The sequence below is a fragment of the Phyllopteryx taeniolatus genome, chromosome 9 (genome assembly GCF_024500385.1).
Source record: "Phyllopteryx taeniolatus isolate TA_2022b chromosome 9, UOR_Ptae_1.2, whole genome shotgun sequence".
Classification (NCBI taxonomy): Eukaryota; Metazoa; Chordata; class Actinopteri; order Syngnathiformes; family Syngnathidae; genus Phyllopteryx; species Phyllopteryx taeniolatus.
In genome coordinates this window covers 26,869,017-26,893,802 of record NC_084510.1, presented here as the reverse complement: position 1 = coordinate 26,893,802, position 24,786 = coordinate 26,869,017, and the positions used below count along the sequence as shown (strand labels likewise).

At 43.1% G+C, this 24,786-nt stretch overlaps 1 protein-coding gene across 7 annotated transcripts in view; it reads right to left on the bottom strand.

The window, feature by feature from the left end:
* Nucleotides 1–15,706: 15,706 nt before the first annotated feature.
* LOC133483690 (metabotropic glutamate receptor 4-like) overlaps nt 15,707–24,786 on the bottom strand; it is a 157,297-nt gene continuing 148,217 nt past the window's right edge. For all 7 annotated transcript variants that reach the window (XM_061785226.1, XM_061785220.1, XM_061785223.1 and 4 more), the window contains 2 exons: nt 22,755–23,001; nt 15,707–17,132 (listed from right to left, as the gene is read on the bottom strand). In XM_061785226.1, the coding sequence (XP_061641210.1) occupies nt 17,083–17,132; nt 22,755–23,001 (297 nt within the window). In that variant the 3' untranslated portion in view covers nt 15,707–17,082. The remainder of the gene's footprint in view (nt 17,133–22,754; nt 23,002–24,786) is intronic.

Here is a 24,786-nt window from a genome sequence, read left to right as displayed (position 1 = left end):
TGTGACAGGGATGTCCCGATTTAGAATTTTGAATCTTGACTCAATGCAGCTGCGTCATCGGCCGCTTCGTGCTCGACACCGCTGATCGACAAACAACGCTATTGATTATATCGGGCTTTGCAAACTTAGTTCGTAGTATATTTTTTGTCGGCCGTGTAAGCAAAATGTTTGCACATCTCATTCCGTGCATCTTTTTCCTTGGACGAGTTCGAAAAAGGCACTGCTCACTACTGAGCACTCTGGCTGCAGAGCAGATGCAACTGCTGCATGGAGCCAGCAAAAACGTTATCAGTCCCAATTTCCAGTCATGTGATAGGATTGCAACAACTAGTTTTCAATACTGGAAGAAAAAAAAGCACCGTATCCTTTGAAATGAGGTCTAGCAGAGTGCGCTTAAGGTTTGAAAATAGAGCCTACTGACGTCACCCATGCAGCCCCTTTGATGCTTTGGCCCAACTCCAAATGTGACGACCTTTAAAGCGTTCCGCCTTCGAGGTAGCATTGTTGTCAAATATCTAAAGGCTCCCTCCTAAGGTTTTTGCGCTAAATGCCATCCGTCTGGTTGTTGCTGATGAGTATGCCGATAAGCAGGAGAATAATAAGGCAGGTAGACACTTTCCTATCGCGCTGCCGATCGGGTGGAGAAAAGGGCAATTGCAATCTGACTGAGAAATTAGATGGCCTTTTGTTACTTGACCTGTGGTAACCCATCCGACAGTTGAGTCATATGAGTGTTTGAGTGGAGAACTCGTGCACATAGTGTCTCATTTCTTCTTTAAGAGCTAGCTCCTTCACCACCGGAAATCAAGCAAAAAGACAGAGGGGCAATTTGCACACACAGCGGACCCCCGCATATTTGCGCTTCGGCATTCGCAAATTCAAATTCCCACCGAGCAGTGTAGTTCCGTTCAGTTCGAGATGGCAGCGTCCCGAAATATCCAACCTGTTCCGTCCTGTTGGTGGCATGGCCTCGACACTGTCGGTACACTGCTGTCCACTGATTGGTTGAAAGAGAATGGTAACTCTTACATTACAATTGAAAGAATGTCATATGAAAAAAAGATATCACTTAAAAAGAGCGGAGATTACCACAGAAAGAGGATTTAAAGTGATTTGGGTATTATCATATTAGAACACAGCAGTGTTGTGAAGCTATTATCGTAGCTAGAACGGCTAACTCATTTCAGGTCCGTTTCCACCGAGCAGTATCCTTCGGTTCAGTTCAATAAGGTAGCCTACACATTTTGCAGCGTTTGCGTTGTAAAGGCTCCTTAAACAGCCAATGGGTATCGTCCTTGCGTTGCTGTTTGTGCACTTATGACCACTTAGTAGTGGACAGATAATTGTCACTCCCATGTTACTTTGAATATCAATTTAGGATTGTTCTTATGCATGAAATGGACATTTCATCATTTTTTTGGAACAATTCCATCATAAAGGATCCCAGAATGACCTATAATTTCTCTACACGTTACAGTTAATTGTCACTCGTGTTAAAATTGAAGGGATTCAAAACAAAACAAAACAAAAACAAACAAAAAAACTGTTGTTTGCATCCAATGTTGTCATTTTCCTGACCTGTTGCCATTTTCTTTCGGCCGGTGATGCTAAAACTACAAATCGGATCAACAAAGCTAAACCGGGAACGTTTTAACGCACACAGCTGGCTCACATTGTTTAGTCGCCTATGCACGTAAAACTGCATTAGCGTCATTGACTGTACTATACAACGCGTAGGAGATGAACGCCTTTGTATCAAAACGGATGCTATTTATGGGACAAATCCCCTCATTGCAACAGCAGCAGAGAATATACACCGACACCAAGCAGATTATAGTTGGCATACAAGCATCTTCCCTACAGTTATAATAAAAATATACTTACATATATACAGTATTCTAACCGGCGTCTCGCCTTAACAGAGAGAGATTTGATTCAAGAGTATTTTGTTGTGTAGAAATGAATCCTCATCAAAAACCAAGCTGACTTCTGCTTAGGATGACACCTGTTTTCCTGAGAATGATAGATAACTACGACGGTATGTTTTTGGGGAAAGATCACCGCTCAGGTTATTAGCACTTTTATTTTCTTAGCCAATCTCATTTCACGTTTCTTCTTTCGGTGCTCGCTCTGACCTTGGAAATGGTCAAAAGGTAGTTTGGGGTTTGGTTGTAGCGGAGTGGCGAAAGGAGTGTTTGTGCGGTCACATTCAATCATAACAGCTATTTGTCTTGACAAACGACACGGCACCAACACAGCGGAACTTACTTGCAACCTTTGAAAAATGCCGAGAATGTTGATTTAATTTCTTTTGTATTCCTTCATTGCTTGATTGATTTTTTTTTCACTCACATAAAGGAAATAACGCATTCTTTACCAGTCGTTTTAGAGCATTTTGATGGGTCTTTCAAGAGCCACAGAATATTGAGTTCTGTGACAATTTTGAGCTCCAAACCGAAGAAAAAGAGAGTGAACTCCCTCCTTTCACCAGAAAAGCTTTGTTTATACACTCTAGTAATCAGTAGTCAAACGTCGGTTAGTTAAAATCATAACTTACTTGCAGATGTACAACGAAGATGTACAACGCCGTGAGTGAGGCTGACTCACCGCATGCCTGGAGTTGAACATCAGTGTTCCTCATGCACTCCATGAACGCATCGTTTCTTATAGTCGCCACACACACTTTCTACTGCCTACCGCGACACATACTCTTTTTATACCACACCTATACATCTTGTGTTTGAGCGTGAGGTGCCTAAATTTGTCCCACTTCCAACGTGACAAGCCGAGATTCACCGCATAATCTTTATCTTCTTCTCAAAAGCCGTGCGGATCTCGAATCCGAATCGATGCGACGGTCCCATCTACAGGGATATGTTCGTCATTACAATGGTTTACAAACCTGAATTAAGTGTGTGAGAGCCTTTTCCATGCCTACCCGTTGAAAAACCTACTTGACGAAGATATACGTTGATGGCAGTAAATGTTTGCATTCCAGTTGATGACTATGAACTTCCACAGCAGTGAAAGAGCAAATATAGCCTATGCAGTGTTTATTTTTTTGTACCAAACCGTCAAAGTTGGAGAAGTATCAAAACTTTTGTGAAAAATGTGTCCATCTTACATTATCCTGTAATTTTGGGGGATTCAATAATATCCCACCACCTCCAAGACCCGACCTTGGAAGTGCATTAGACGAAAGAAGTATTCATGTGCCGCTGAAAATAGGACCGCAGACTTATGACAGCATTTATCATATATCATGTGTCCCCACTGCACTCTCTCCCACCCTCCCAAAAAAGAAAATAGATCACTCCTGAAGGTAGAATTATCATATTCTACCGAGTGCCAAAAGTAACAGCATCCATCTCGGAGTCGAATAGACAATTTCCGATATTAAAATAAAGTCGGCTCCAAGCATCGTATATTCTTCTTGCTGCTGCGTTCTTGGCTAAATCAATGCAGCCACGAAGTTGCACTTAGTCTCAGCAAGTCAAGTTTCCTCCTTCGCTCGGCAGCTTATGACTCTTACGCTGGGAATGAATTCACTTTTGTTTGAAAGGATTTGAAGTTTGACAAAAAAAATTGTCGGAACTAAGACGAGCATAGAAAACCCTCTTGGACCCTCCACATCCTGGTCCCCAATGCTAACTAAAACTAGCCGACATTTCAACAGCTTTTTCCCTCTTGCCATGAACTTCTTAAACTGTTAACAGTTATATTTCTTGAAGTCTCTGCGCCAGATTATTAGATTATCGCTCTATTAGTCATTTCAAACTGCTCTCAATTGCTCGAGGACTCAGCGTCATTGACACATCCTTTCTGAGCCGCTTCTCCTCACGCGGGTCGCGGGCGTGCCGGAGCCTCTCCCAGCTGTCAACGGGCAGGAGGCGGGGCACACCCTGAACCGGTCGCCAGCCAATCGCAGGGCACATAGGAACAAACAACCATTCGCACTCACAGTCACGCCTGCGGGCAATTTAGAGTCTCCAATGCATGCATGTTTTGGGGATGTGGGAGGAAAGCGGATTGCCCGGAGAAAAGCCACGCAGGCATGCGAACTGCACGCGGGCGGGGCCGGGGATCGAACCCGGGTCCTCAGAACTCTGAGGCTGACGCTCTCACCGGTCGACCACCGTGCCGCGTCATTTACACAATTGTCACAAAAAATACAAAATAAAAATTGTATCGGCATTACCACATTAACCTTTCATTGCTCAGTCTGTTTTTGTTTTGATGTCTCAAAAGCATTTTCTGTCTGTTGTCCTACTAGAGCGGCTCTAACTACCGTAGACAAATTCTTTGTGTGTTTTTGACATATATGGCAAATAAAATGGGAAATGGTAAATGCACTGCATTTACGGTACATTATATAGCGCTTTATTTACACCATCACAGTGCCCAAAGCGCTTTACAAAGCCTCTCATACACACATCCATACACCGATGGGCGACTGCTGCCGTGCAAGGCGCTGCCAGGCCCACTGGGACCAAATTAGTGTTCAATGTCTTGCCCAAGGGCACTTCGACATGCGGGGATTCCGGGAAGATGATTCTGATTCTGAAAATGGAATGAATGGATGGTTGTTTATCTATACGTATCCTGGAATAGGCTCCAGCTCGCCTGAAGCGTTCTCGAAAGTGGACGGATAGAGGTTGAGTTCCCTTTTACTGGAGCTTTCGAAGTAAACTTGCCCAGACATCGAAGGACCACGGTGTCCTCCTGGCTAATCACCTCCGGCGTGCGTCTTTATCAAGGCCAGCGTGACGCTAATTTCTGCGGAAGGGACGATATTACTCATTTACAGGCGGTCTGATGAGGATTATCAATGCGGGACGACGACAGCAGGCCTTCGTGCCTCCCACGCTCTTTTCTTAGCGAGTGCCTTAAATGCATGGCGTCACCGTCGAGCGCTCTCCATTGTGCGCGCGCGGAGTTGTGGAAACCACTACAAGCTTGTTAAAGCGATACACATCTTTTTTTTCTCTTAGTCACAAACACTTCCATTCTGCAAAAACCAAGAAAAAATAAAATAAAATAAAATTAAATAAATAAATAACTACAAAGAAGAGGGAAAAACAGAGTGCTTGTGAATGATTTTCTATTTGGTGAAGAACACAAGTCCAGGTCAGCGGAAGTCTTTTTGGAATATCCAAAGGCCGCGTGAACACGGCGTGTTCTTTGTCAAGTCGGCTTAAAAGGAAGGACAGGCTTTTTTAAAGCCTTGAACACGCTCACAATAGCCTTGGACACCTCCAATTTCAACTTCAGTTTATGAATTTAGCTCTTCATCTTCATGAAAAACGTATTTTCTTCTCCCTCTATTTCATGCATTTGCTCTTAGGTTGTTTGTTCAACAGTTTTAAAGCAACGTGAAGCTGCTGTTATAATCATCTCATTCTTAACTATTAAATAGGCTACTATTACAATACTACACTTACAATACTACTAAATAAACGGTGTGTCTCGCCCCCCCCCCCCAAATTTTTTTGGGACTATTACTCCTTGATTTTTTTTGTTGAGACTATTTTTATGCCAGTAAATGATCTTAAATGTAATCTTATTTTCTTTAATTGACCCCATTAGTCTTTTAAAAATGTAAATAAACACCTGCATCAAAACAAAATATGTGCCTCCAATTTGAGGACGCCTGACAGCTACGTAATGAGGAGGGAACACGAAAGCGTCACCTAGAGGCGTTTTGTAGGTATTGCGTGTCTGTCAGCAGAAGTATAGCACAGGCGTAACTTGAGATATGAGTGACCTGAATTATGTGTTAATTTAAACTTGTAGGTCAAGCAACCACTGTAGGCCGAACTCGCCTATTTGCGGTCGACTAGCTTAGTTTTTCAGACAAAAAAAACACACACACACAAATAGGTGCCTGTGATTGGCTGGCGACCAGTTGAGGGTGTACCCCGCCTCCCGCCCGAAGATAGCCTGGATAGGCTCCGGCACGCCCGCGACCCGCGTGAGGAGAAGCGCTCCAGAACATGGATGCTACAGGAAATCATTTTTCATTGAATCAGCGCTGCGCTAGCCTTGAATGGGGACTTCATTAATTAACGGTACACTTGCTCCATTATGCATTACACTGTCACTCTTCTGTACAAATACCAATATAAATGTCTCAGTAGGTTCATGTGCTTTAAGAAAGGATGAGAACGCTTAGAACAGCCTTACAATCTGCTTTCATGTAAAATGAGACATTCATAGTAGTACTCGTCGTCGTATTCGGAATGGCAAGAGGAGAAACATCATGATGATGGTGATGATTAGTAGTCGTGGTAATAGCACTAGTAATAATGATAATAGTAGTGGTAGTAGTAAGAATTGACAAAGCAATAATAGACCAATAATAAAAGTATAAATCGTAGTAATAGCAGCAGATGTAGTAACAATTATATAAATACGTGTGTGTGTGTATATATATATTATAAAAGCATATGCATTTGACAAGACCACAAACCAGTGACCTCTATTTGTACACATCCCAGTGTGCCGACATTTTCTGTTTGTTGATGAGCGTGTGCGCACGGAGGCAGAGCGTGAGAAGAACGATACTGTGATTTGTCGGAGCTTGTTAAACGTACTGTCGTTTAGATTTAGTTCGCGTGCGCCTCCCACCGCAGCGCTGAATTTAAAAAGCTGCCTCGGGTATAAAAGTTACGTCTTTTTTTGTTAGTTTTTTTTTAATTCACCTGCCGTCAGCACTTAAAAATATCCGAGATGATGTCACATTGGTTTGCATTTGTCATGCACATACTAAAAGAGTAAATAAACTCCATGTTGAAAGGTCAGACGCTTCAGGGCTGATTTGAAAAGACGCTAAAGTAGGAACAAAAGTTAGGAGTATATCTTAAAACCAACTAAAACTGAAAACCCTGCTTCATAAATGACATTGTAGAGACTGGTTGGTTTGGTTTACAAGGGTTACTTGGCTCTCAAACAGAAATAATTTTGTATCATTTTACAAAAAGTGCATACCTTCACATTGGGACTACAACAAACATACTAAACCAATGACTCTTAGCTAAGCTTTTGGCCAATTAAAAGCGTTGATGTTATTGTGACATAGGTATCATCACATCAATTGGATGGGGTTTTTTTTTGGTTTTGTTTTTTTAAAAGAACAAAAGGTTTATTGTAAGAAGAATAGAGTCCTACCTTTGTTGGCAGAACTAAAGGTGTATCTTTTTCAATAATAAATGCATCTTTTTTTCAAAATATAAAGGGTAATATTCTGAGAATACGTTTTTGAAATGTACGACTTTATCCCCTCGTTACATTGAGCATTGTCACTGCTCTACAGAAATGCAGCCCTATGACGTCATCTTGGGGGAAGAAAATGATAATTCATTCTCTTAAGATTACAACTTGTTATCCTGACCAAAGAAGTTTTTTGGTTTCTCAAACTCAGTCGCACTTCCGACGATTCTCCCGTTTATTGTCCCGATTCTTCCGAATGGGCTTTTATTTGGATGCGTTGACGAAGTTTGCCCAAGTATATTTCTATTTGAAAGTCAATGCTTGGATGTTTTCTCACGTATTAAGATTCACATCACTGCTCGTTGAGATTTGGATCTGAGGCTTTGAATGCTGGGATTTCAGCATGCTTGAAGCGGCTGACAATCTAAATACTCGGGAGGTATCTGAGGCTCAAACACAAGGACAAAGCGTCACTGAGGACATTACAATATTGGCAACCCATTTTTGTGTGTTTATAATATCGCTCCCAAATAGCAACATATCTTTGAGGTTATAGATAATAATCCCAATTGGACTGACGGTTTAAGACAAAAAAAACCCAACAACAAGTTGCTTGAAATGGCTCAGTTTTGAAGGGGAAGTGTTGTTTCACGCAAACGGCCCTCTGCTCACGTCGTCACCTCTACTGCAAGGCCAGTGCCGGGTATGGCTTTCGTTACCGCGGCGACCAGGGGTCAAGATACTTGTTGAGCCCTAAGACCTAAATAGTGAATACAAACGGATAGCGACGGTAGTAGTAGTAATAGCAATAGCACTAGTAGTTGTAGTAGTAGTGGTAATAGCAGTGGCACTACTGATAAAAGTGGTAATACCAGTAGTCGTAGTAGTCATAGTGGTAGCAGTAGTAGTTACCAGTAGCAGTTGTACTATTAGTAACAGTAGTAGTAGTGGTGGTAGTAGTAGTATCAGGTTGCCAAAGAAATACTTGACAAGCGTTTCTGCTCATTGTGGTCCTGTTCCAATTGAGAGCGGCCACTCGGCTCGAAACATTTATGATGAAGCTCCCGTTCTTTCAGTGACCGCAAACTTCTTGTACACGTGAGAACAATTCACTTTGATCTACGGTGCCCTTTTGTGTCACCACAACCAGGCCAATAAATCTCTTTTTTGTTTTCTTCCGAAGCCTCTTTCAAGGATTGAGTTGACCTCTTTGTTAACTTGACCCACTTCTGGAGGACAGGAGTCCACACAAACTAATAACTTGTGCCAGTCACACAGTCTGTTGCGGGGGGGAATGTGGATCTTCCCGGAGTCCTCATTGTCCGTTTTAATTTGTTACGCACACTCTTCAGCTGGAAAAACAACAACAACAACAAAAAACCCATTGTAAATTGGCAATGTTGTACCCAACAAGTAGTAGCACTAATAGCAGTAATAATTATATCAGTAGAAGTACAACCCCAATTCCAATGAAGTTGTTCACGTTGTGTTAAACATAAATAAAAACAGAATACAATGATTTGGAAACCATGTTTGACCTATATTGAATTGAATACACTACAAAGACAAGATATTTCATGTTCAAACTGATCAACTTTGTTTTTAGCAAATAATCATTACTTCGAAATTTGATGGCTGCAACACGTTCCAAAAAAGCTGGGACAGGTTCATGTTTACCACTGTGTTACATCACCTTTTCTTTGAACGACATTCAATAAACGTTTGGGAACTGAGGACACTAATTGTTGAAGCTTTGTAGGTGGTATTCTTTCCCATTCTTGCTTGATATACAGCTTCAGCTGTTCAACAGTCCGGGGCCTCCGTTGTCGTATTTTACGCTTCATAATGCGCCACACCTTTTCAATGGGAGACAGGTCCGGACTGCAGGCAGGCCAGTCTAGTACCCGCACTCTTTTACTACGAAGCCACGCTGTTGTAACACATGCAGAATGTGGTTTGGCATTGTCTTGCTGAAATAAGCAGGGGCGTCCGTGAAAAAGACATCGCTTGGATGGCAGCATATGTTTCTCCAAAACCTGTATGTACCTTTCAGCATTAATGGTGCCTTTACAGATGTGTAAGTTACCCATGCCATTGGGACTAACACAGCCCCATACCATCACAGATGCTGGCTTTTGAACTTTGCGTCCATAACAGTCCGGATGGTTCTTTTCCTCTTTGGCCCGGAGGACACGATGTCCACAATTTCAAAAAACAATTTGAAATGTGGCCTCGTCGGACAACAGAACACTTTTCCACTTTCCATCAGTCCATCTTAGATGAGCTCGGGCCCAGAGAAGCCGGCGGCGTTTCTGCATGTTGTTGATGAATGGCTTTTGCTTTACATAGTAGAGTTTCAAGTTGCACTTCCGGATGTAGCGCCGAACTGTATTTACTGACATTGGTTTTCTGAAGTGTTCCTGAGCCCATGCGGTGATATCCTTTACACATTGATGTCGGTTTTTGATGCAGTGCCGCCTGAGGGATCCAAGGTCACGGGCATTCAATGTTGGTTTTCGGCCTTGCCGCTTACATCCAGTGATTTCTCCAGATTCTCTGAACCTTTTGATGATATTATGGACCGTAGATGATAAAATCCCTAAATTCCTTCCAATTGTACGTTGATGAACATTGTCCTTCAACTGTTGGACTATTTTCTCACGCACTTGTTCACAAAGAGGTGAACCTCGCCCCATCTTTGGGAAGCTCCTTTTATACCCAATCATGGCACCCACCTGTTCCCAATGAGCCCGTTCACCTGTGGGGTGTTTGATGAGCATTCCTCAACTTTCTCCCAGCTTTTTTGGAACGTGTTGCAGCCATCAAATTCCAAGTTCATGATTATTTGCTCAAAACAATAACATTTATCAGTTTGAACATGAAATATCTTGTCTTTGTAGTGTATTCAATTAAATAATGGTTGAACATGATTTGCAAATCATTGTATTCTGTTTTTATTTATGTTGAATACAATGTCCCAAGTTCATTGGAATTGGGGTTGTAGTACTAATAATAGTAATGCTAATATCAGTAAGATAAGTTTCAGTAGTATGAGTAGCTGTAATAACTAACAAAATAGTAGTAATAATATAGCAGTGGTAAAAGCAGCAGCAGTAGTAGTCATAATACCATAAGTAATCGTAGTATGAGTATTAGTAGTAGTGGAATGAATAGAAGCAGTAGTTTCGTACTACTACTACTGCTACTGCTACTAGTATAATTAGTAATAGCAATCGCAGTAGTGCTATTATAAGTCGTAGTGGTAAATACAACATAAGCAAATGCTTTTGGTCTTTAATAGTCGTTCTGTTGTTTATAGTTGCTATAATGATTGACACAGGAAACCGACCAATGACAGTCGGACTTCACAGGAGGGCGGGCCTGAAATGGAAGCGCAGCAGATGAATACTGTGTATTGCTTTGGTCAATTTGCTATTTTTTTCACAAATATGGTACTATTTGTCAGTCCCCATGTGGGTGTGTCAATTTTCCAAATTATTGAGCAACATGAAGTGTGAAAAACGGGCTTGCTCAATTTGACGATGCAATGTTCACGGCTCGACAAATGAAAAGTGAAAATTGATGATTTTGGAGCTGCGCGGTTTCTGCCCGACGCCAGCGACGTGGTGACCTGTTCACTTGACAATACACACACCTGAAAACTCGGCACGAATGAATGGATTCAAGTGCATTTGTATTTGAGGTGAAGAGAATGTGAAACGTTGCACTGAGCGCTTGTAAGCTAACTGCCCTGCTGTACTTTCACACTGCTTGTTAGCATGGCCTACTTCCACACTCAAGCACACGTTAGCCATGTGTCTGTTTTGAAAACACGTCTCTGGGCGACGGTGGGTCGTGGGTCGTGGGTCGTGGGTGGAGGGGGTTTGGTTGTCAGGCGGCAGTGCCTGACATCCCCCCACCTCCCCTCACCCCCTCAACTCACTGGCCTCTCCAGATTTTATTGCAGCACACCGCTCGATGGGTGGGGCACTGATACACGGGGTAGGGCTGGGGGCGTGGCATCGGGTCCCTCGGTGCGGGACGTGTCCCGTCCGCCGGGCTGCTCTCGGGTGGACCCCTGGGCCCGATCCCGCCCCTCGATTGTTTGGGTGTGGTCCTCAGCCTCCGCGGTGCGTGCACAGCAATGACAGGACACTTCTGTCAGTCTTTGTGCGCGTAAAACGGTGTCAATTCGTTTGCATGTGTCCGCAGGCACACACCACTGGGACTCTTTCGCTGGGTGTGGGGCCACTCACTTATTGCGACAAATGACTCAATAAATATGCAAATTGCTGGTGTATCCCCTCACTCGTACTCTCGTCCTATAGGCTTTTATCATTTACATAGTCAATCCCACCACACACGACCCTTGTCCTACATGCTTCTTCTCCTGTCCTTGTCCTGTTCTAGCTTGTCCTTTCCCTCCCTCGCAGGGTGTAACACTACAGCCCCATGCGACACTCATATTTAATGGTTCATTGTTGTAGATAAGGTCATGACTTACTTTTCTCAGAAGCTTGAAAACTCCACTGTGACACAGTAAAAGTGTTCCAGCGTAAAAGGGATACAGATCCTCCATTCTGCTTGACCTAACAGCCGAACTGGACAAAAAAAAAAAGAAAGCACAGCACAAATAAAAGCGTGCACAGTATCACAAGAGTTAACAAAAAGATTCCCATGTGGTTAAAATGTAGTGGAGTAACACTACAGGAGGAGACTAATCGTTTAATTTAACTGCACCCAGCAAATCAGTGTTATCGCATTAAAATAAGATGCTAGTAAATACTACTAGTAAATACTGAGTAGCTGGAAGTCTTATTCCGATTCAGGGAACTATTTATTCCTGTGGGGAACTTAAGGGAGCAGAGCGCGGCACAGTTATTGACACGAGGTTACAACATCAATAACATAAGGCACAAATACTTTATGATAAGTTATAGTTTCATATTATATGCGTATGTTGTACTAAAAAAAGATGTATTTTATATTTGTGCTTTGTTTTCTGTTTGTTATTGTACATTTTAAGTCGAATAAGTAGAAATAATTAAACAAAAATACAAATGACATATATTTCTCTCGTACGCATGTATAGTCACTGTCTACAATAACTTACAAATGTGCATTAAAATATTGTACATAACATTTTGTATTCCCTTCTGACAGTCCAGATTGAAAATAACAAAAGGTTAATGAATGAAAAATAATCATGATAATCATTCATGGGATAAAACTTAATACAGTATGAATGTTCTGTCATTGTCTATAATACTTCAAATATGTACATTACATTCTGCGTTCTTTTCTAATGGTTGTTGACAATGAACAAACCTTGACAATGAAAATACTCAAAAGATAATAATACCAATAACAATAATCCCACAAATAATGAATGCAGTATTAATTTTTATATCATTAAATCGTTGTGTAGTCACTGTCTACAGTAAGTAAAAAAAACAACTTTTGGAGCCCTTTTAGTATTTTTCTGATTGGACGGAATTTCACATTCATACAGAATATTCATGAGCTACTGTTACTTAGCAACAGGATCGCTTGCACGCGAGACGTCTCTGATTATTCATACATCCCTACGCGAGACAAACGCTGAAACATCGAGCAAGTGAGCCAACGTGAGTCCATCCCAACATTCCTTTCCTCCTCTCAAGCTGACCACGGAGCCGCGGGCCGTTCAGTCATGTGTCGGCCCGTTATACCGCCTCTACGTGCAGCCGCTTTTCTTTCTTTCTTTCTTTTTTCTTTTTTTTTTCGCCTGCTCTGTACACAAAAACAGCCAGTCATTAATGTTGCTGCTCGGTCCCAGATCGACGCGCCGCCTGTGCCCGTTCTGTCCCCCGAGGCCTCTTGTATTAACTTCAGGTGCATATTTGAAGGAGGGTATCGAGTGGACACTCTTTGTCGCTCCTCGGCTTTTTCGGTCCGGTCACCGCTCACGGGCCGAAGACGGAAGTTTAATTAGGTTACGAAGTCAGGGCTGATTACGAGAAAACTTTGCACTTTTTGTTTGTTTTAAACACTGACATCCATTTGCAACTTGCACCATGTCACCTTCGAAAAAAGCATTCCCCCCTGGCACATCAGTTGCACGGAACGACATGAAATTGGATGGACAAGTGTGTCGTAACAGGGCGTATTCACAGGAATTTACTGGAATAAACGTGTAAAGCAGGAATTTACAAATTTGAAGGTTAATGGGACTCAATTTCACTTTTTACGCAAGTCAATATGTACATGTAGATGATGACATTTCTGATCATGGTTTATTGTCTAGCTTTTTTTTTTTGTACATGCAATGAAATCAAATATGTAGCTTTTTGCTGCTGAATATTTATTAACTGTATGGTGTTCTTAGACAATAAAGCAGACACTGTCAGAATCGGCAAACACGTCACATTGTCATGAATTCGCACTCGCCAAAAACGACCCCCAAAAATGTCGGCCCCCATAAGCGAGTGCACAAATTCAGAAGAGATGTTTTCGAATAAATACATAACAGCAGCTGATAACGGAGATCTAAAATCTTTGGTTTCTGCGATTGGCTGGCGGGGAGTTCAGGGTGTCGCCCAGAGTTAGCTGGGATAGGCTGCAGAAAATGAAGGAATTCATGAATCTGTGGTTTTAAAATGACAGAACTTCTTCTAAGTTCACAGTGGCACTTCCGAGTGAATCACTGGTGGTCATACCTAGAAATACTTACATTTTCACCAAGAGCTTGCAAAAGTCAAAAAAGGCAATCAGTATTAATCAGCATGAATTCACACATCCCTTTCATGTGTTTACTCATACATTTATTCACAAAGGTGACATCAAAGAAGCAACCGTGGTAAAGTGTTCGCATTTGTGCTGAAATATGTGATTTATAGCGCCTGCATTTCCGACACCGTCGGTCCTTGTCTTTGTCCCTGGACACAGTTGCGTATTCAGTTGGCATCCTCTTCACCGAAGCAAGGAGAAGCCAGGTGCTCGTTCAAGTCATTGCTTTGAGATAATAAGCCACCACAGTTAGCGGAATGTTTTTCAAGATGATTACTTCAAGTAAAATGAGAATAATGTCGAGTGTGAGAACTTCATATCGTGAGGGATGGATGCAGTACGAAATGCTCGTCCCCAGCTGTTCCCACGCTTCTCCTTGGTGTCGGTGAGAGCTTCTTCCTGTTGCCTAGCAACCGTGACAGATGCAGATCTCGACATACTTATTGTATTTACGTGGCATCCAACCAAACTCAGATCACCGCTCATCAGTGTTGGAGAAGTAGAAGCAGTAGTAGTAATCCTAGTACTAGCAGTCATTGCAGGACTAGTAGTAGTAGTAGTAGCCGTGACAGTAACAAGAGTGAAAACAGCTGTTGTTGTAATAGTTGTAGAATTGATATCAGTCGTCATAGAAGCAACAGTAATAGTAGTTGTAGTCATAGTAGTTTTTGTTGTAGTAGCAAGAGAAGTCGTAGGAATAGAGTAAGAGTATAAATAACAGTCGTAGTACTGTTTGTCATAGTAACAACAGAAGTAGTAGTATCAGTTGTGCTATTACTACCAGTCTGGTCTTAGTAGTACTAGTACTAGGAGGAGTATAAATAATAATAGTAATAATGATACTCTATTTGAGTAGCAGTTATAGAAGTAGTCGTAGTGATAGCTGTATAAATAGCACGATCCAATCCTTGCAAAAAGAGTAGTCGAAGTAGTCGTGGTGCTTTCAACAAAGTGCAAAGTGATTTTTGATTTTTTTTTTGTCTCAATAGGCCGACTTTCAGTGTTGCTGAAATGACTGTCACGTGAGGCAACACATAAGAAAATGGGCTTGTTAATTTTCTTTCGAAGCTAATGAGGAATAGCAACTACGAGTCCTGGTTTCAAGTCCATACAAACTCATAAATATTCACATTTTTTGAAGAATTTGGATCCATTGTCAGCTTGGAAACCTCGTTTAGGTCACTGAAAATGGAATTCCATAAATTTGAGAGTTGAAAGCTTTCTTTTATACTGCATCTTGGCCCAGTTTAACTTTCTATGCAAGCGCCGTCATATTTTGTGCAGCAAACTTGGTTGCCAGGTCGAAGGAGGCGTGGCGTTGGGCAACCCTGACAACTCGTCTCACATTTAAGTGCGCGCCAACCATTCATTTGGAGTCATTTCCCTCCAGCGCTGCGCTGACCTTTATGCGACATTATCACGGCAGTTGTGGCAACGCGTCATTACGACAGCAGGAGCCCTTTTTCCCCTGGCCGAGGAAGACAATTTCCAATCAAAACACACACAAATACAGTGGATTGTTTGTTGTTCTCATTTCAATTTCAAGCTTCAAGCAGCCACGGCTTTTTTTTAAGTCTCCATTTTTTTGTCTTTTGAGATGTGTTTTCCAGTCAAGTTTTGGTTTGACTTTTGAGACAATTGTCCAGAAGAAGGACTGCATAGGACACGGCTTGCGTACATTTTCAGGTGATCGAATTTAACAAACCAAATAAATAAAAGGGAGTAGCTCTGAGTTTGAAAACATTTTAATAGAAATAAAATTTGGTATAAAAAAAAAATAAACATGCTTCACACACTTTAGTATTTTTTTTTTTTTTTTATACAAATACATAATCAGATAAGCCAGGCACTGTATCTTTTTTTTGTACATTTTTTCCCCCCCATCTTTTATAATATGTTGGGAGGACAGAAAGCAAACATCACCAATCTATTTAATCACATTGAATCGAGTCCTCCGAAACAAACACTGCGGGGCGAGCGGGACATGTAAAAAGTGACACATAAATGATGACCCCCCCCCCCCTCCCCCCCCCACCACCACACACACGTGATGCGTCCCCCAAGACACCTGACGGCTTTTATACCTCTCGATTCATCTGTTCATTGATAGATAAATGATTTTTTTCTTTGATATGTATAAACACGCAACCTCCTTTCCCCCCTTTATCACCAGAGTGTCCGTGGAGGACATAGAACCTTTCGTAATGAATTTTCTAAGTATGGTTTCCCATTAGGGATCTATGGATATCACCTTCAGGGACGTATGGCGGGCTGCTCTCAAGGGCATGCTTCATCTTCATTCCTCCTCTTAATGGATCTGTACAGCGAGGCTTTTTTACCCTGTGAGGGGAAATGGCTGTTGGCAGTGATGGGGGGGGGGGGGGGCTCAACCTCTTCTGTGAAGATCTGTCCGGTTGAATGAAGCACATACAATGAGGGCGAGGCGGCAGCGGGGACCTCTCGGAGGGGGTTAGCTGCTTGATACGTACACAACAGTCACTCACGAGACCATTTTGAACGCACCCCCAAACGAGTGTAACGACCGAGTTAAAACGCATTCCGAATATACAGCAACAATACAACACATGATGTTAAAATTATCATGCACAACACACTCTGTCCAATAGAGCTCAGCAAATTAACACGGGGGGAGTCTTAATGCAGATTTGGTGCATGGATGACTCAGACTGGAATAAACGCAGCAGGAATCCCCCTCTCCCTCCTCCAGCCACGTTTTTTTTTCTCCCATCGAGCACCCCATTTCGAAAAATTCCGATGCCAGTTGGCAGACGACACTGACAACATTCAAACACATTTTTGGCGTCCGAGTTCACCATCATCAGCCAGTCACTTCGTCGATGAATCAAAGAAAAAAACTTCCATTTTTCAGTCTCCAATTGGCTTTCATGCAGTATTTTTTTAACAACACATGATGATACCTCACAACTGTGCCGCCTACACAAGTGCTTTCCTGCAGTTACTGTGTTCGGAAGAAACACGCTCCCGTGATTTCCATCCGTGTGAAAATGACACTCCTGACAAGTCGATCAGGTGGAAATCCTGAATTTGAAAGATGGAGACTCGAGCATGACTTGGAGGCGTCGGTTAGATCGCGTGGTTGCTGTAGCTGATGTACGTTTGCTTTGTGGAGAAACCTGGAAAAGAGCAAGGAAACATCAGGATGCGTTTTTTTTGGCCACTCAAGAGAACAATACAACAACAGTATGGCTCTCGTCAAATCTCCCGTGTGCTGGGGACACAGATACCAACTTTTAGCATCTTAATGTGGAGTGTGTCTTAATGTGCCCCATGTGTTCTTGCCGCTCTTATAGCCGTAAGCACTAAGACGGACCTGTGAGGAAATGAGTACGTAAGTAAACATAGGAGTAGTAGAAGTATTCGAAGCTAGGCTAACTGTTAGCCTATGTGGTGATGACATTGTGGTGGCGAAATTTTTACTGTGGTAAATGACTTATGAGACAATTTATACAAACACTCTACAACCAGTTGCAATGTACAATTTCCTAGCAGATCAGGGAGGAATAATCACTGTTAGCACAGCTCACAGCAGAGAATAATCGCTCAGGATAATCTTGCTGACTTTGATTAGAAGATGGGAAAATGCTCAAATTCTGCCTCATTGTTGGGATTTGTGTTCCCTGAATAATTGCCTATCCTGTTTCGTGTCAAAATTACAGAGTATGGGTCGGCCAAACTTGGTGTTGACCAAACACTTGAGGGTTTACGAAAATATTGAAGAGGTTCAACGTTTTTTTGATTTGCCAGCCCTGTACCATTTTCTGAGCTAAATAAGGGACGATAACATCCTCTTAAGACACCCTACAACAGGGTAATCGATCAAGTATTCAGACAGTCTGACCTTTGCTGACTGTGATTGGAAGCAGGAGAAAATGCTCAAATTCAGTCCGATTGTTGGTGTGTGCGCACCCCACTTAGCGTAATGTCTCGTGTACAATATACATTTATTTGCTAAAAATGTCATTAAAAATCAAGGGTGCGCATTATGCAAAAATCCAACTGGGAAGGTACGGGTTTGGTGGTGGCGATTATACTCAGGTACGTATTATACACAAGAAAATGCGGTAGTTCATTGTTTCATTCTTACAATCATGGAGTCCAAGGCTCAGCACAACTTGGTGTTGGCCACAAACATAAGGATTTACGATCGTGGGCATTAAACAGGTCGAACATTTCTGATTGTTGGCTTTGACTGTTTTCTGAGTAGATCTGGGAGGTAAAAAGCATTCTTAGCACACTCCAACCACAGGATAATCGCTTTGGATAATGCTTTAGAGACATCCAATAATCGAGCCTCTGCAGACTGAGATTGCAAGGGATTGAAAATGCTCAAATTCGGCTCGATTTTCGGTGTGCTTACTCTGCTTTACCCACACAGGGTAGTTGATTGTTTAAAGCGCCCCAATTCCCCTACCACCACCATCTCCTTCAAGCTTTTCCGCTCGTGTCCCCAGACAGTGTTAGCCGATCCGCTGAGGTGGCGCAGATAAATCCCGACGCTGCACACATTCGGAACTACTTGGCAAGAGCCACCCTGCGCCGACAAGAATTTTTCAATTCTATCAAGTCGTAAATCCACGCTGGCAATGACAATGACGAATGGCGGTTATTCAAATAGCTGCGCGCCGAGCAGCCCTCCACATCAACAATTGCTTCTGGCGATCGGTTGGGCATGCTAGGCCCAGTTACCCATCAAACTGGAGTGTTGAAAATGTGTTTTGATTTCTTCGTTTTATTTTTGTTTTTGTTTTTCAGTGACATCAAGACAGTACAGTAAGCCCTGCATATTTGTGCTTCATTATTAATAAATTCACATATTCACATTTTTTTCCTGTTGAAACTACCTTTGGCTATTAGTTGAAAAACTCACTAATATGTCTTTTTCTGCTCTCTCTGTAACACCCTCTGATGCCAAAAGATGGGGCCAAAGCCCTGGCTATTAGGAAAGTAGTACCATGATTTCTCATGTTTAATACGCTTTCGAGTATAATGCACACCCCTAAAATTGACTCCAAAATTCAGGAAAGCCCTTCTTCCTATGTATAATGCGTGCCCATGACTTTCTAGCCATTGATATATTTATTTGCAGTAAATGTTACTGGTGATCCCCTCCTAATTAGTTTTTCTCATAAAGTCGGATCAGTATTATTATTAATACTAAACTTTACTTGTTCTTTAGTAATGCATATATTACTGTGGTGGACCCTATCCATCCATCCATTTTCTGAGCCGCTTCTCCTCACTAGGGACGCGGGCGTGCTGGAGCCTATCCCAGCTGTCATCGGGCAGGAGGCGGGGTACACCCTGAACTGGTTGCCAGCCAATCGCAGGGCACATAGGAACAAACAACCATTCGCACTCACAGTCATGCCTACGGGCAATTTAGAGTCTCCAATTCATGCATGTTTTTGGGATGTGGGAGGAAACCGGAGTACCCGGAGAAAACCCACGCAGGCACGGGGAGAACATGCAAACTCCACACAGGCGGGGACGGGGATTGAACCCCGCACCTCAGAACTGTGAGGCTGACGCTCTAACCAGTCGGCCACCGTGCCTGGTGGACCCTAGTTTTAGTTTTAACAGTGAACGCTTTGCGGAAGTATTTTCCACCTCCCGCGTGTCCAGTGGCACAATGGCCGGCTTTCACAACATATTGAAAGCAAGAGATGTCATGTGCCTGAATAACACGTTCACTCCTGGTACAAGATAATACAAAAAAGAGTTAAGACACAAATAAAGCTGCAAAGGGGGAATTATTTTTCTTTTCCTTTGGGCTTGTCCCTTTTGGTGTCGCCACAGCGCGTCATCCTTTTCCATGTAAGCCTTTCTATCTCCTGCACCCTCCTCTTGAACACCAACTGCCCTCATGTCTTCCCTCACGACATCCATCAACCTTCTCTTTGGTCTTCCTCTAGCTCTCTTGCCTAGCAGCTCCATCCTCATCATCCTTCGACCAATATACTCACTATTTCTCCTCTGGACGTGTCCAAAGCATCGAAGTCCGCTCTCTCTAACTTTGTCTCCAAAACATCGAACCTTGGCTGTCCCTCTGATGAGCTCATTTCTAATTTTATCCAACCTGGTCACTCCGAGAGCGAACCTCAACATCTTCATTTCCGCCACCTCCAGCTCTGCTTCCTGTTGTCTCTTCTGTGCCACTGTCTCTAATCCGTACATCATGGCTGGCCTCACCACTGTTTTAAAAACTTTGACCTTCATCCTAGCACAGACTCTTCTGTCACATAACACACCTGACACCTTCCTCCACACGATCCAACTTGCTTGGATCTGTTTCTTCACTTCCTGACCACACTCACCATTGCTCTGGACGGTTGACCCCAAGTATTTCAAGTCCTCCACCCTTGCTATCTCTTTTCCCTGTAGCCTCACTCTTCCCCCCAACAACCCTCTCCTTCATGCACATATATTCTGTCTTACTCAGGCTCATCTTCATTCCTCTGCTTTCCAGTGCATGCCTCCATCTTTCTAACGGTTCCTCCACCCGCTCCCTGCTTTCACTGCAGATCACAATGTCATCTGCAAACATCATGGTCCATGGGAATTCCAGTCTAATCTCATAGATAGATATGAGTTTCAATTTCAAGTTTCAGCCTCATCACTCGATCTGATACTATTTTCACCTCCAAGACATTCTTAGCCAACTCTTCTTTTAAAATAACCCTGACTCCATTTTTCTTCCCATCTATACCATGGTAAAATAATTTAAACCCTGCCCCTAAACTTCGAGCCTTAGTGCCTTTCCACCTGGTCTCCTGGACACACAATATATCAACCTTTCTCCTAATCATCATGTCAACCAACTCCCGAGATTTTCCTGTCGTAGTCCCAACATTCAAAGTCCCCACATTCAGTTCTAGGCTCTGTGCTTTCCTCTTCTCTTTCTGCCGAAGAACCCGCTTTCCACCTCTCCTTCGTCTTCGACCCACAATAGCTGAATTTCCACCGGCGTGTTGATGGAAAAGTACAGAGAAGGTCAGTAGGAGCTACATTGTGTCTTTGTAGAGCTAGAGAAAGCCTATGACAGAGTACCCAGAGAGGAACTGTGGTACTGCATGCGGAAGTCTGGAGTGGCAGAGAAGTATGTTAGACTAATAGAGAACGTGTACGAGGGCAGCAGAACAGTGGTGAGGTGTGCTGTAGGTGTTACAGACGAATTTTAGGTGGAGGTGGGACTGCATCAGGGATCAGTCCTGAGCCCCTTCCCGTTTGCAGTGGTGATGGATTGGCTGACAGATGAGCTTAGACTGGAATCCCCGTGGACCATGATGTTTGCAGATGACATTGTGATCTGCAGTGAAAGCAGGGAGCAGCTGGAGGAACAGTTAGAAAGCAGAGGACTGAAGATTAGCCGAAGTAAGAATATATGTGCATGAATGAGGGGGGTGAATGAGGCTACAGGGAAAAGAGATAGCAAGGGTGGAGGACTTTAAATACTTGGGGTCAAGCGTCCAGAGCAATGGTGAGTGTGGTCAGGACGTGAAGAAACGGGTCCAAGCGGGTTGGAACGGGTGGGGGAAAGTGTCAGGTGTTTTATGTGACAGAAGAGTCTGTGCTAGGATGAAGGTCAAAGTTTTTAAAACAGTGGTGAGGCCAGCCATGATGTACGGATTAGAGACAGTGGCACTGAAGAGACAACAGGAAGCAGAGCTGGAGGTGGCGGAAATGAAGATGTCAAGGTTCGCTCTTGGAGTGACCACGTTGGATAAAATTAGAAACGAGCTCATCGGAGGGACGGCCGAGGTTCGATGTTTTGGAGACAAAGTTAGAGAGAGCAGACTTGGATGGTTTGGACTCGTCCGGAGGAGAGAGAGTGAGTATATTGGTAGAAGGATGATGAGGATGGAGCTGCAAGGCAAGAGAGCGAGAGGAAGACCAAAGAGAAGGTTGATGGATGTCGTGAGGGAAGACATGAGGGCAGTTGGTGTTCGAGAGGAGGATGCAGGAGATAGAAAGGCTTACATGGAAAAGGATGACGCGCTGTGGAAACCCCTAAAGGGACAAGCCCAAAGGAAAAGAAGAAGAAGAAGACTATACCCATGCATACTACACAATATTGACTTTGAAAGATTTTTTGGGAAAACTATTGCAAATTATACATGGGGAATTATGGTAATTGTTGTCAAAATATTTTGAAAGTGATAAATATGGGCTAAAAGACAATATATTTGTATGTCGAGGAGGAGCGAAGTTTAGCCTGGGTTGTTAGTTGGAAGTTAAGGAGATTCTTCACCACACGTGCTTGTACGTGAGCACTTGCGATGCATTTTATCGAAATCCAAACATCTGTCATACATTTATTTTTATGGGTAAGGATGTAAGACGAGTTTGAAATGATCAAGTCTTTTGGGATCACAATTTGTGGTATATTTACACCTTCAACTATTATTATAGGCAATTTCAGGGGGTGTCGAGTATTCGTGGTTTTTTTTTCGCTATTCGCAGTCGGGCTTGGTCCCTATCCCCCACAAATAGCAGGGGGTAACTGTCACAAGATTATGTGTGTTTGGGGTTGAATGGGCTTCTAGAACATGATGGGTGTAACAATTGTAATCTGTCCTTGCAATGACTTGACAACAATACCCAAAGCAGACTAAATTAACAATGGTGGCAGTTTAGCGAAGTCGCTCAAGTATGAAATAACTCCCTTCCTTCCAAATTGCGCATCAATTTGATTCACATTCTGAAGGACAAAACGAGGAAGCCATTCAAGGCCTTACTTTGTGTTTCCAGGCTTTCGCACAGCTCTGTCTTGGCTTCACCATTGGGCCTGAGGCCGGCCTTGGGGTTGAATTTATTGGACATGGTGGCGGCGGTGACCACGGCCTTGAGGCTGCGCGTGCGCTTGGGCACGTTCTGCTCGGGGTGGAAGAGGACCACGTAGACCTTGGGCATGTAGAGCAGGCCCAGGGACACAGAGGCGCTCAGGCTCACCGAGATGGTCAGCGTGGTGGTCTGGATGTACATCTGTGGGGGCGATAAACAAACACACGCCCTCGTTAACCCTTTATCTTCTTTTGCCTCTGTGTTGGGAATGTTTGAGGAGGCCAAGTGGCCTGCACGGCGCATGTGACAGCTGCTGTGTTGGATTCTCATTAGTGCGTCCAATGACCCGTTAGTCGGCCAAGCTGTTGTTGGAGTTTCCGCCACGATGGATCGACAAAGACAAACCAGCCTGCACTTTCTCGTTTGTTTCACTTTTTTTTAACTAACACTAGTCAGGTCATATTATGACTCCAGCGGCAAAAAAACAAACTTGTATAAAAAATGTTAGTAATACAAGTTGTTTGCTAAAGGGGTGCATGGTGAACTATTGGTTAGCACATATGGCTTATAATTCTTCGGTTCACGGTTCGAATCTCCACTCTATTACAACCTTCTTCCAAAATAGGTTAAATTCCTTTTTTTCACCACACACATCATATTGACAACATTAAAAAGTTTCATTTTTATTTTTGTATTCATAACTGGGACTAAGTAATGAAAAAAACTAAGAAATAACGTATTGTATATAACTATTCACAGCCTTTGCAAAATACTTTGTTGATGCACCATTGGCCTCTTTGCAGCCAACCAAACGGGTTGGGTGCGCAGCCATTTTTAGATCTCTCGTGTTTAATCAGATTCAAGTCTGGGCAACCCAAGTACATTCACAGTTGTCCTGAGGCCACTCCTTTAATAAATTTGCAAATCTCTTTTTTCACATTTTGGAGTAAGGCTGTAACATGACAAAGTGTGGGCATAGTAAAACTCTATTAATGCTTTCTGGGTGCGCTTTATATAGCATAAACGAACAAACTACAATTATATGCTTGTTAAATGGTTACATAGCCGTCCTTATTTTATGCCTATTGGAGACTACTAGTACTAGCGCATACTTTTATATATATATATATATATATATATATATATATATATATATATATATATATATATATATACATATATACATACATACATACATACATACATACATACATACATAAATACATACACACATACACACACACACACACATACACAAACACACACACACACACACACACACATATGTGCTTTGTGGCGGCACGGTGGACGACTGGTTAGAGCTTCTGCCTCACAGTTGTGAGGACCGGGGTTCAATTCCCGGCCCCGCCTGTGTGGAGTTTGCATGTTCTCCCCCTGCCTGCGTGGCTTTTTTCTCCGGGCACTCCGCTTTCCTCCCACATCCCAAAAACATGCATTATTTGGAGACTCTAAATTGCCCGTAGGCCTGAATGTGAGTGCGAATGGTTGTTTGTTCCTAGGTGCCCTGCGATTGGCTGGCAACCGGTTCAGGGCGTACCCCGCCTCCTGCCCGATGACAGCTGGGATAGGCTCCGGCACGCCCGCGACCCTCGTGAGGAGAAGCCGCTCACAAAATGGATGGATGGATATGCTTTGTACCAAGGTGTGTAAATATTTGATCATATTTTGCCTTTAAAGTGGGAGCTCTTCCTCCTCACTGGATACATTTGCACCTCTCGCTGTGAGACCACCCCCCCAGCCCCCCTCCCACGGACCCCTTCATCAAAGCTGCGTACCATTTAAACCCCCACATGAGCTCTGCTTTAATGTTTTCTTCTTATGAGCCAGTCTTGCTGAGTGGCCAGGCGTCCCTGCCGTGGCATGTGTGAACGGTGGCACGGTGGTGAAGTGGAGCGTGGCCGTATGGACGGCGGACAAAGCAGCTGCGGTGTTCCCTTGACAGATGTTGTGGATGGCCCGTGGACC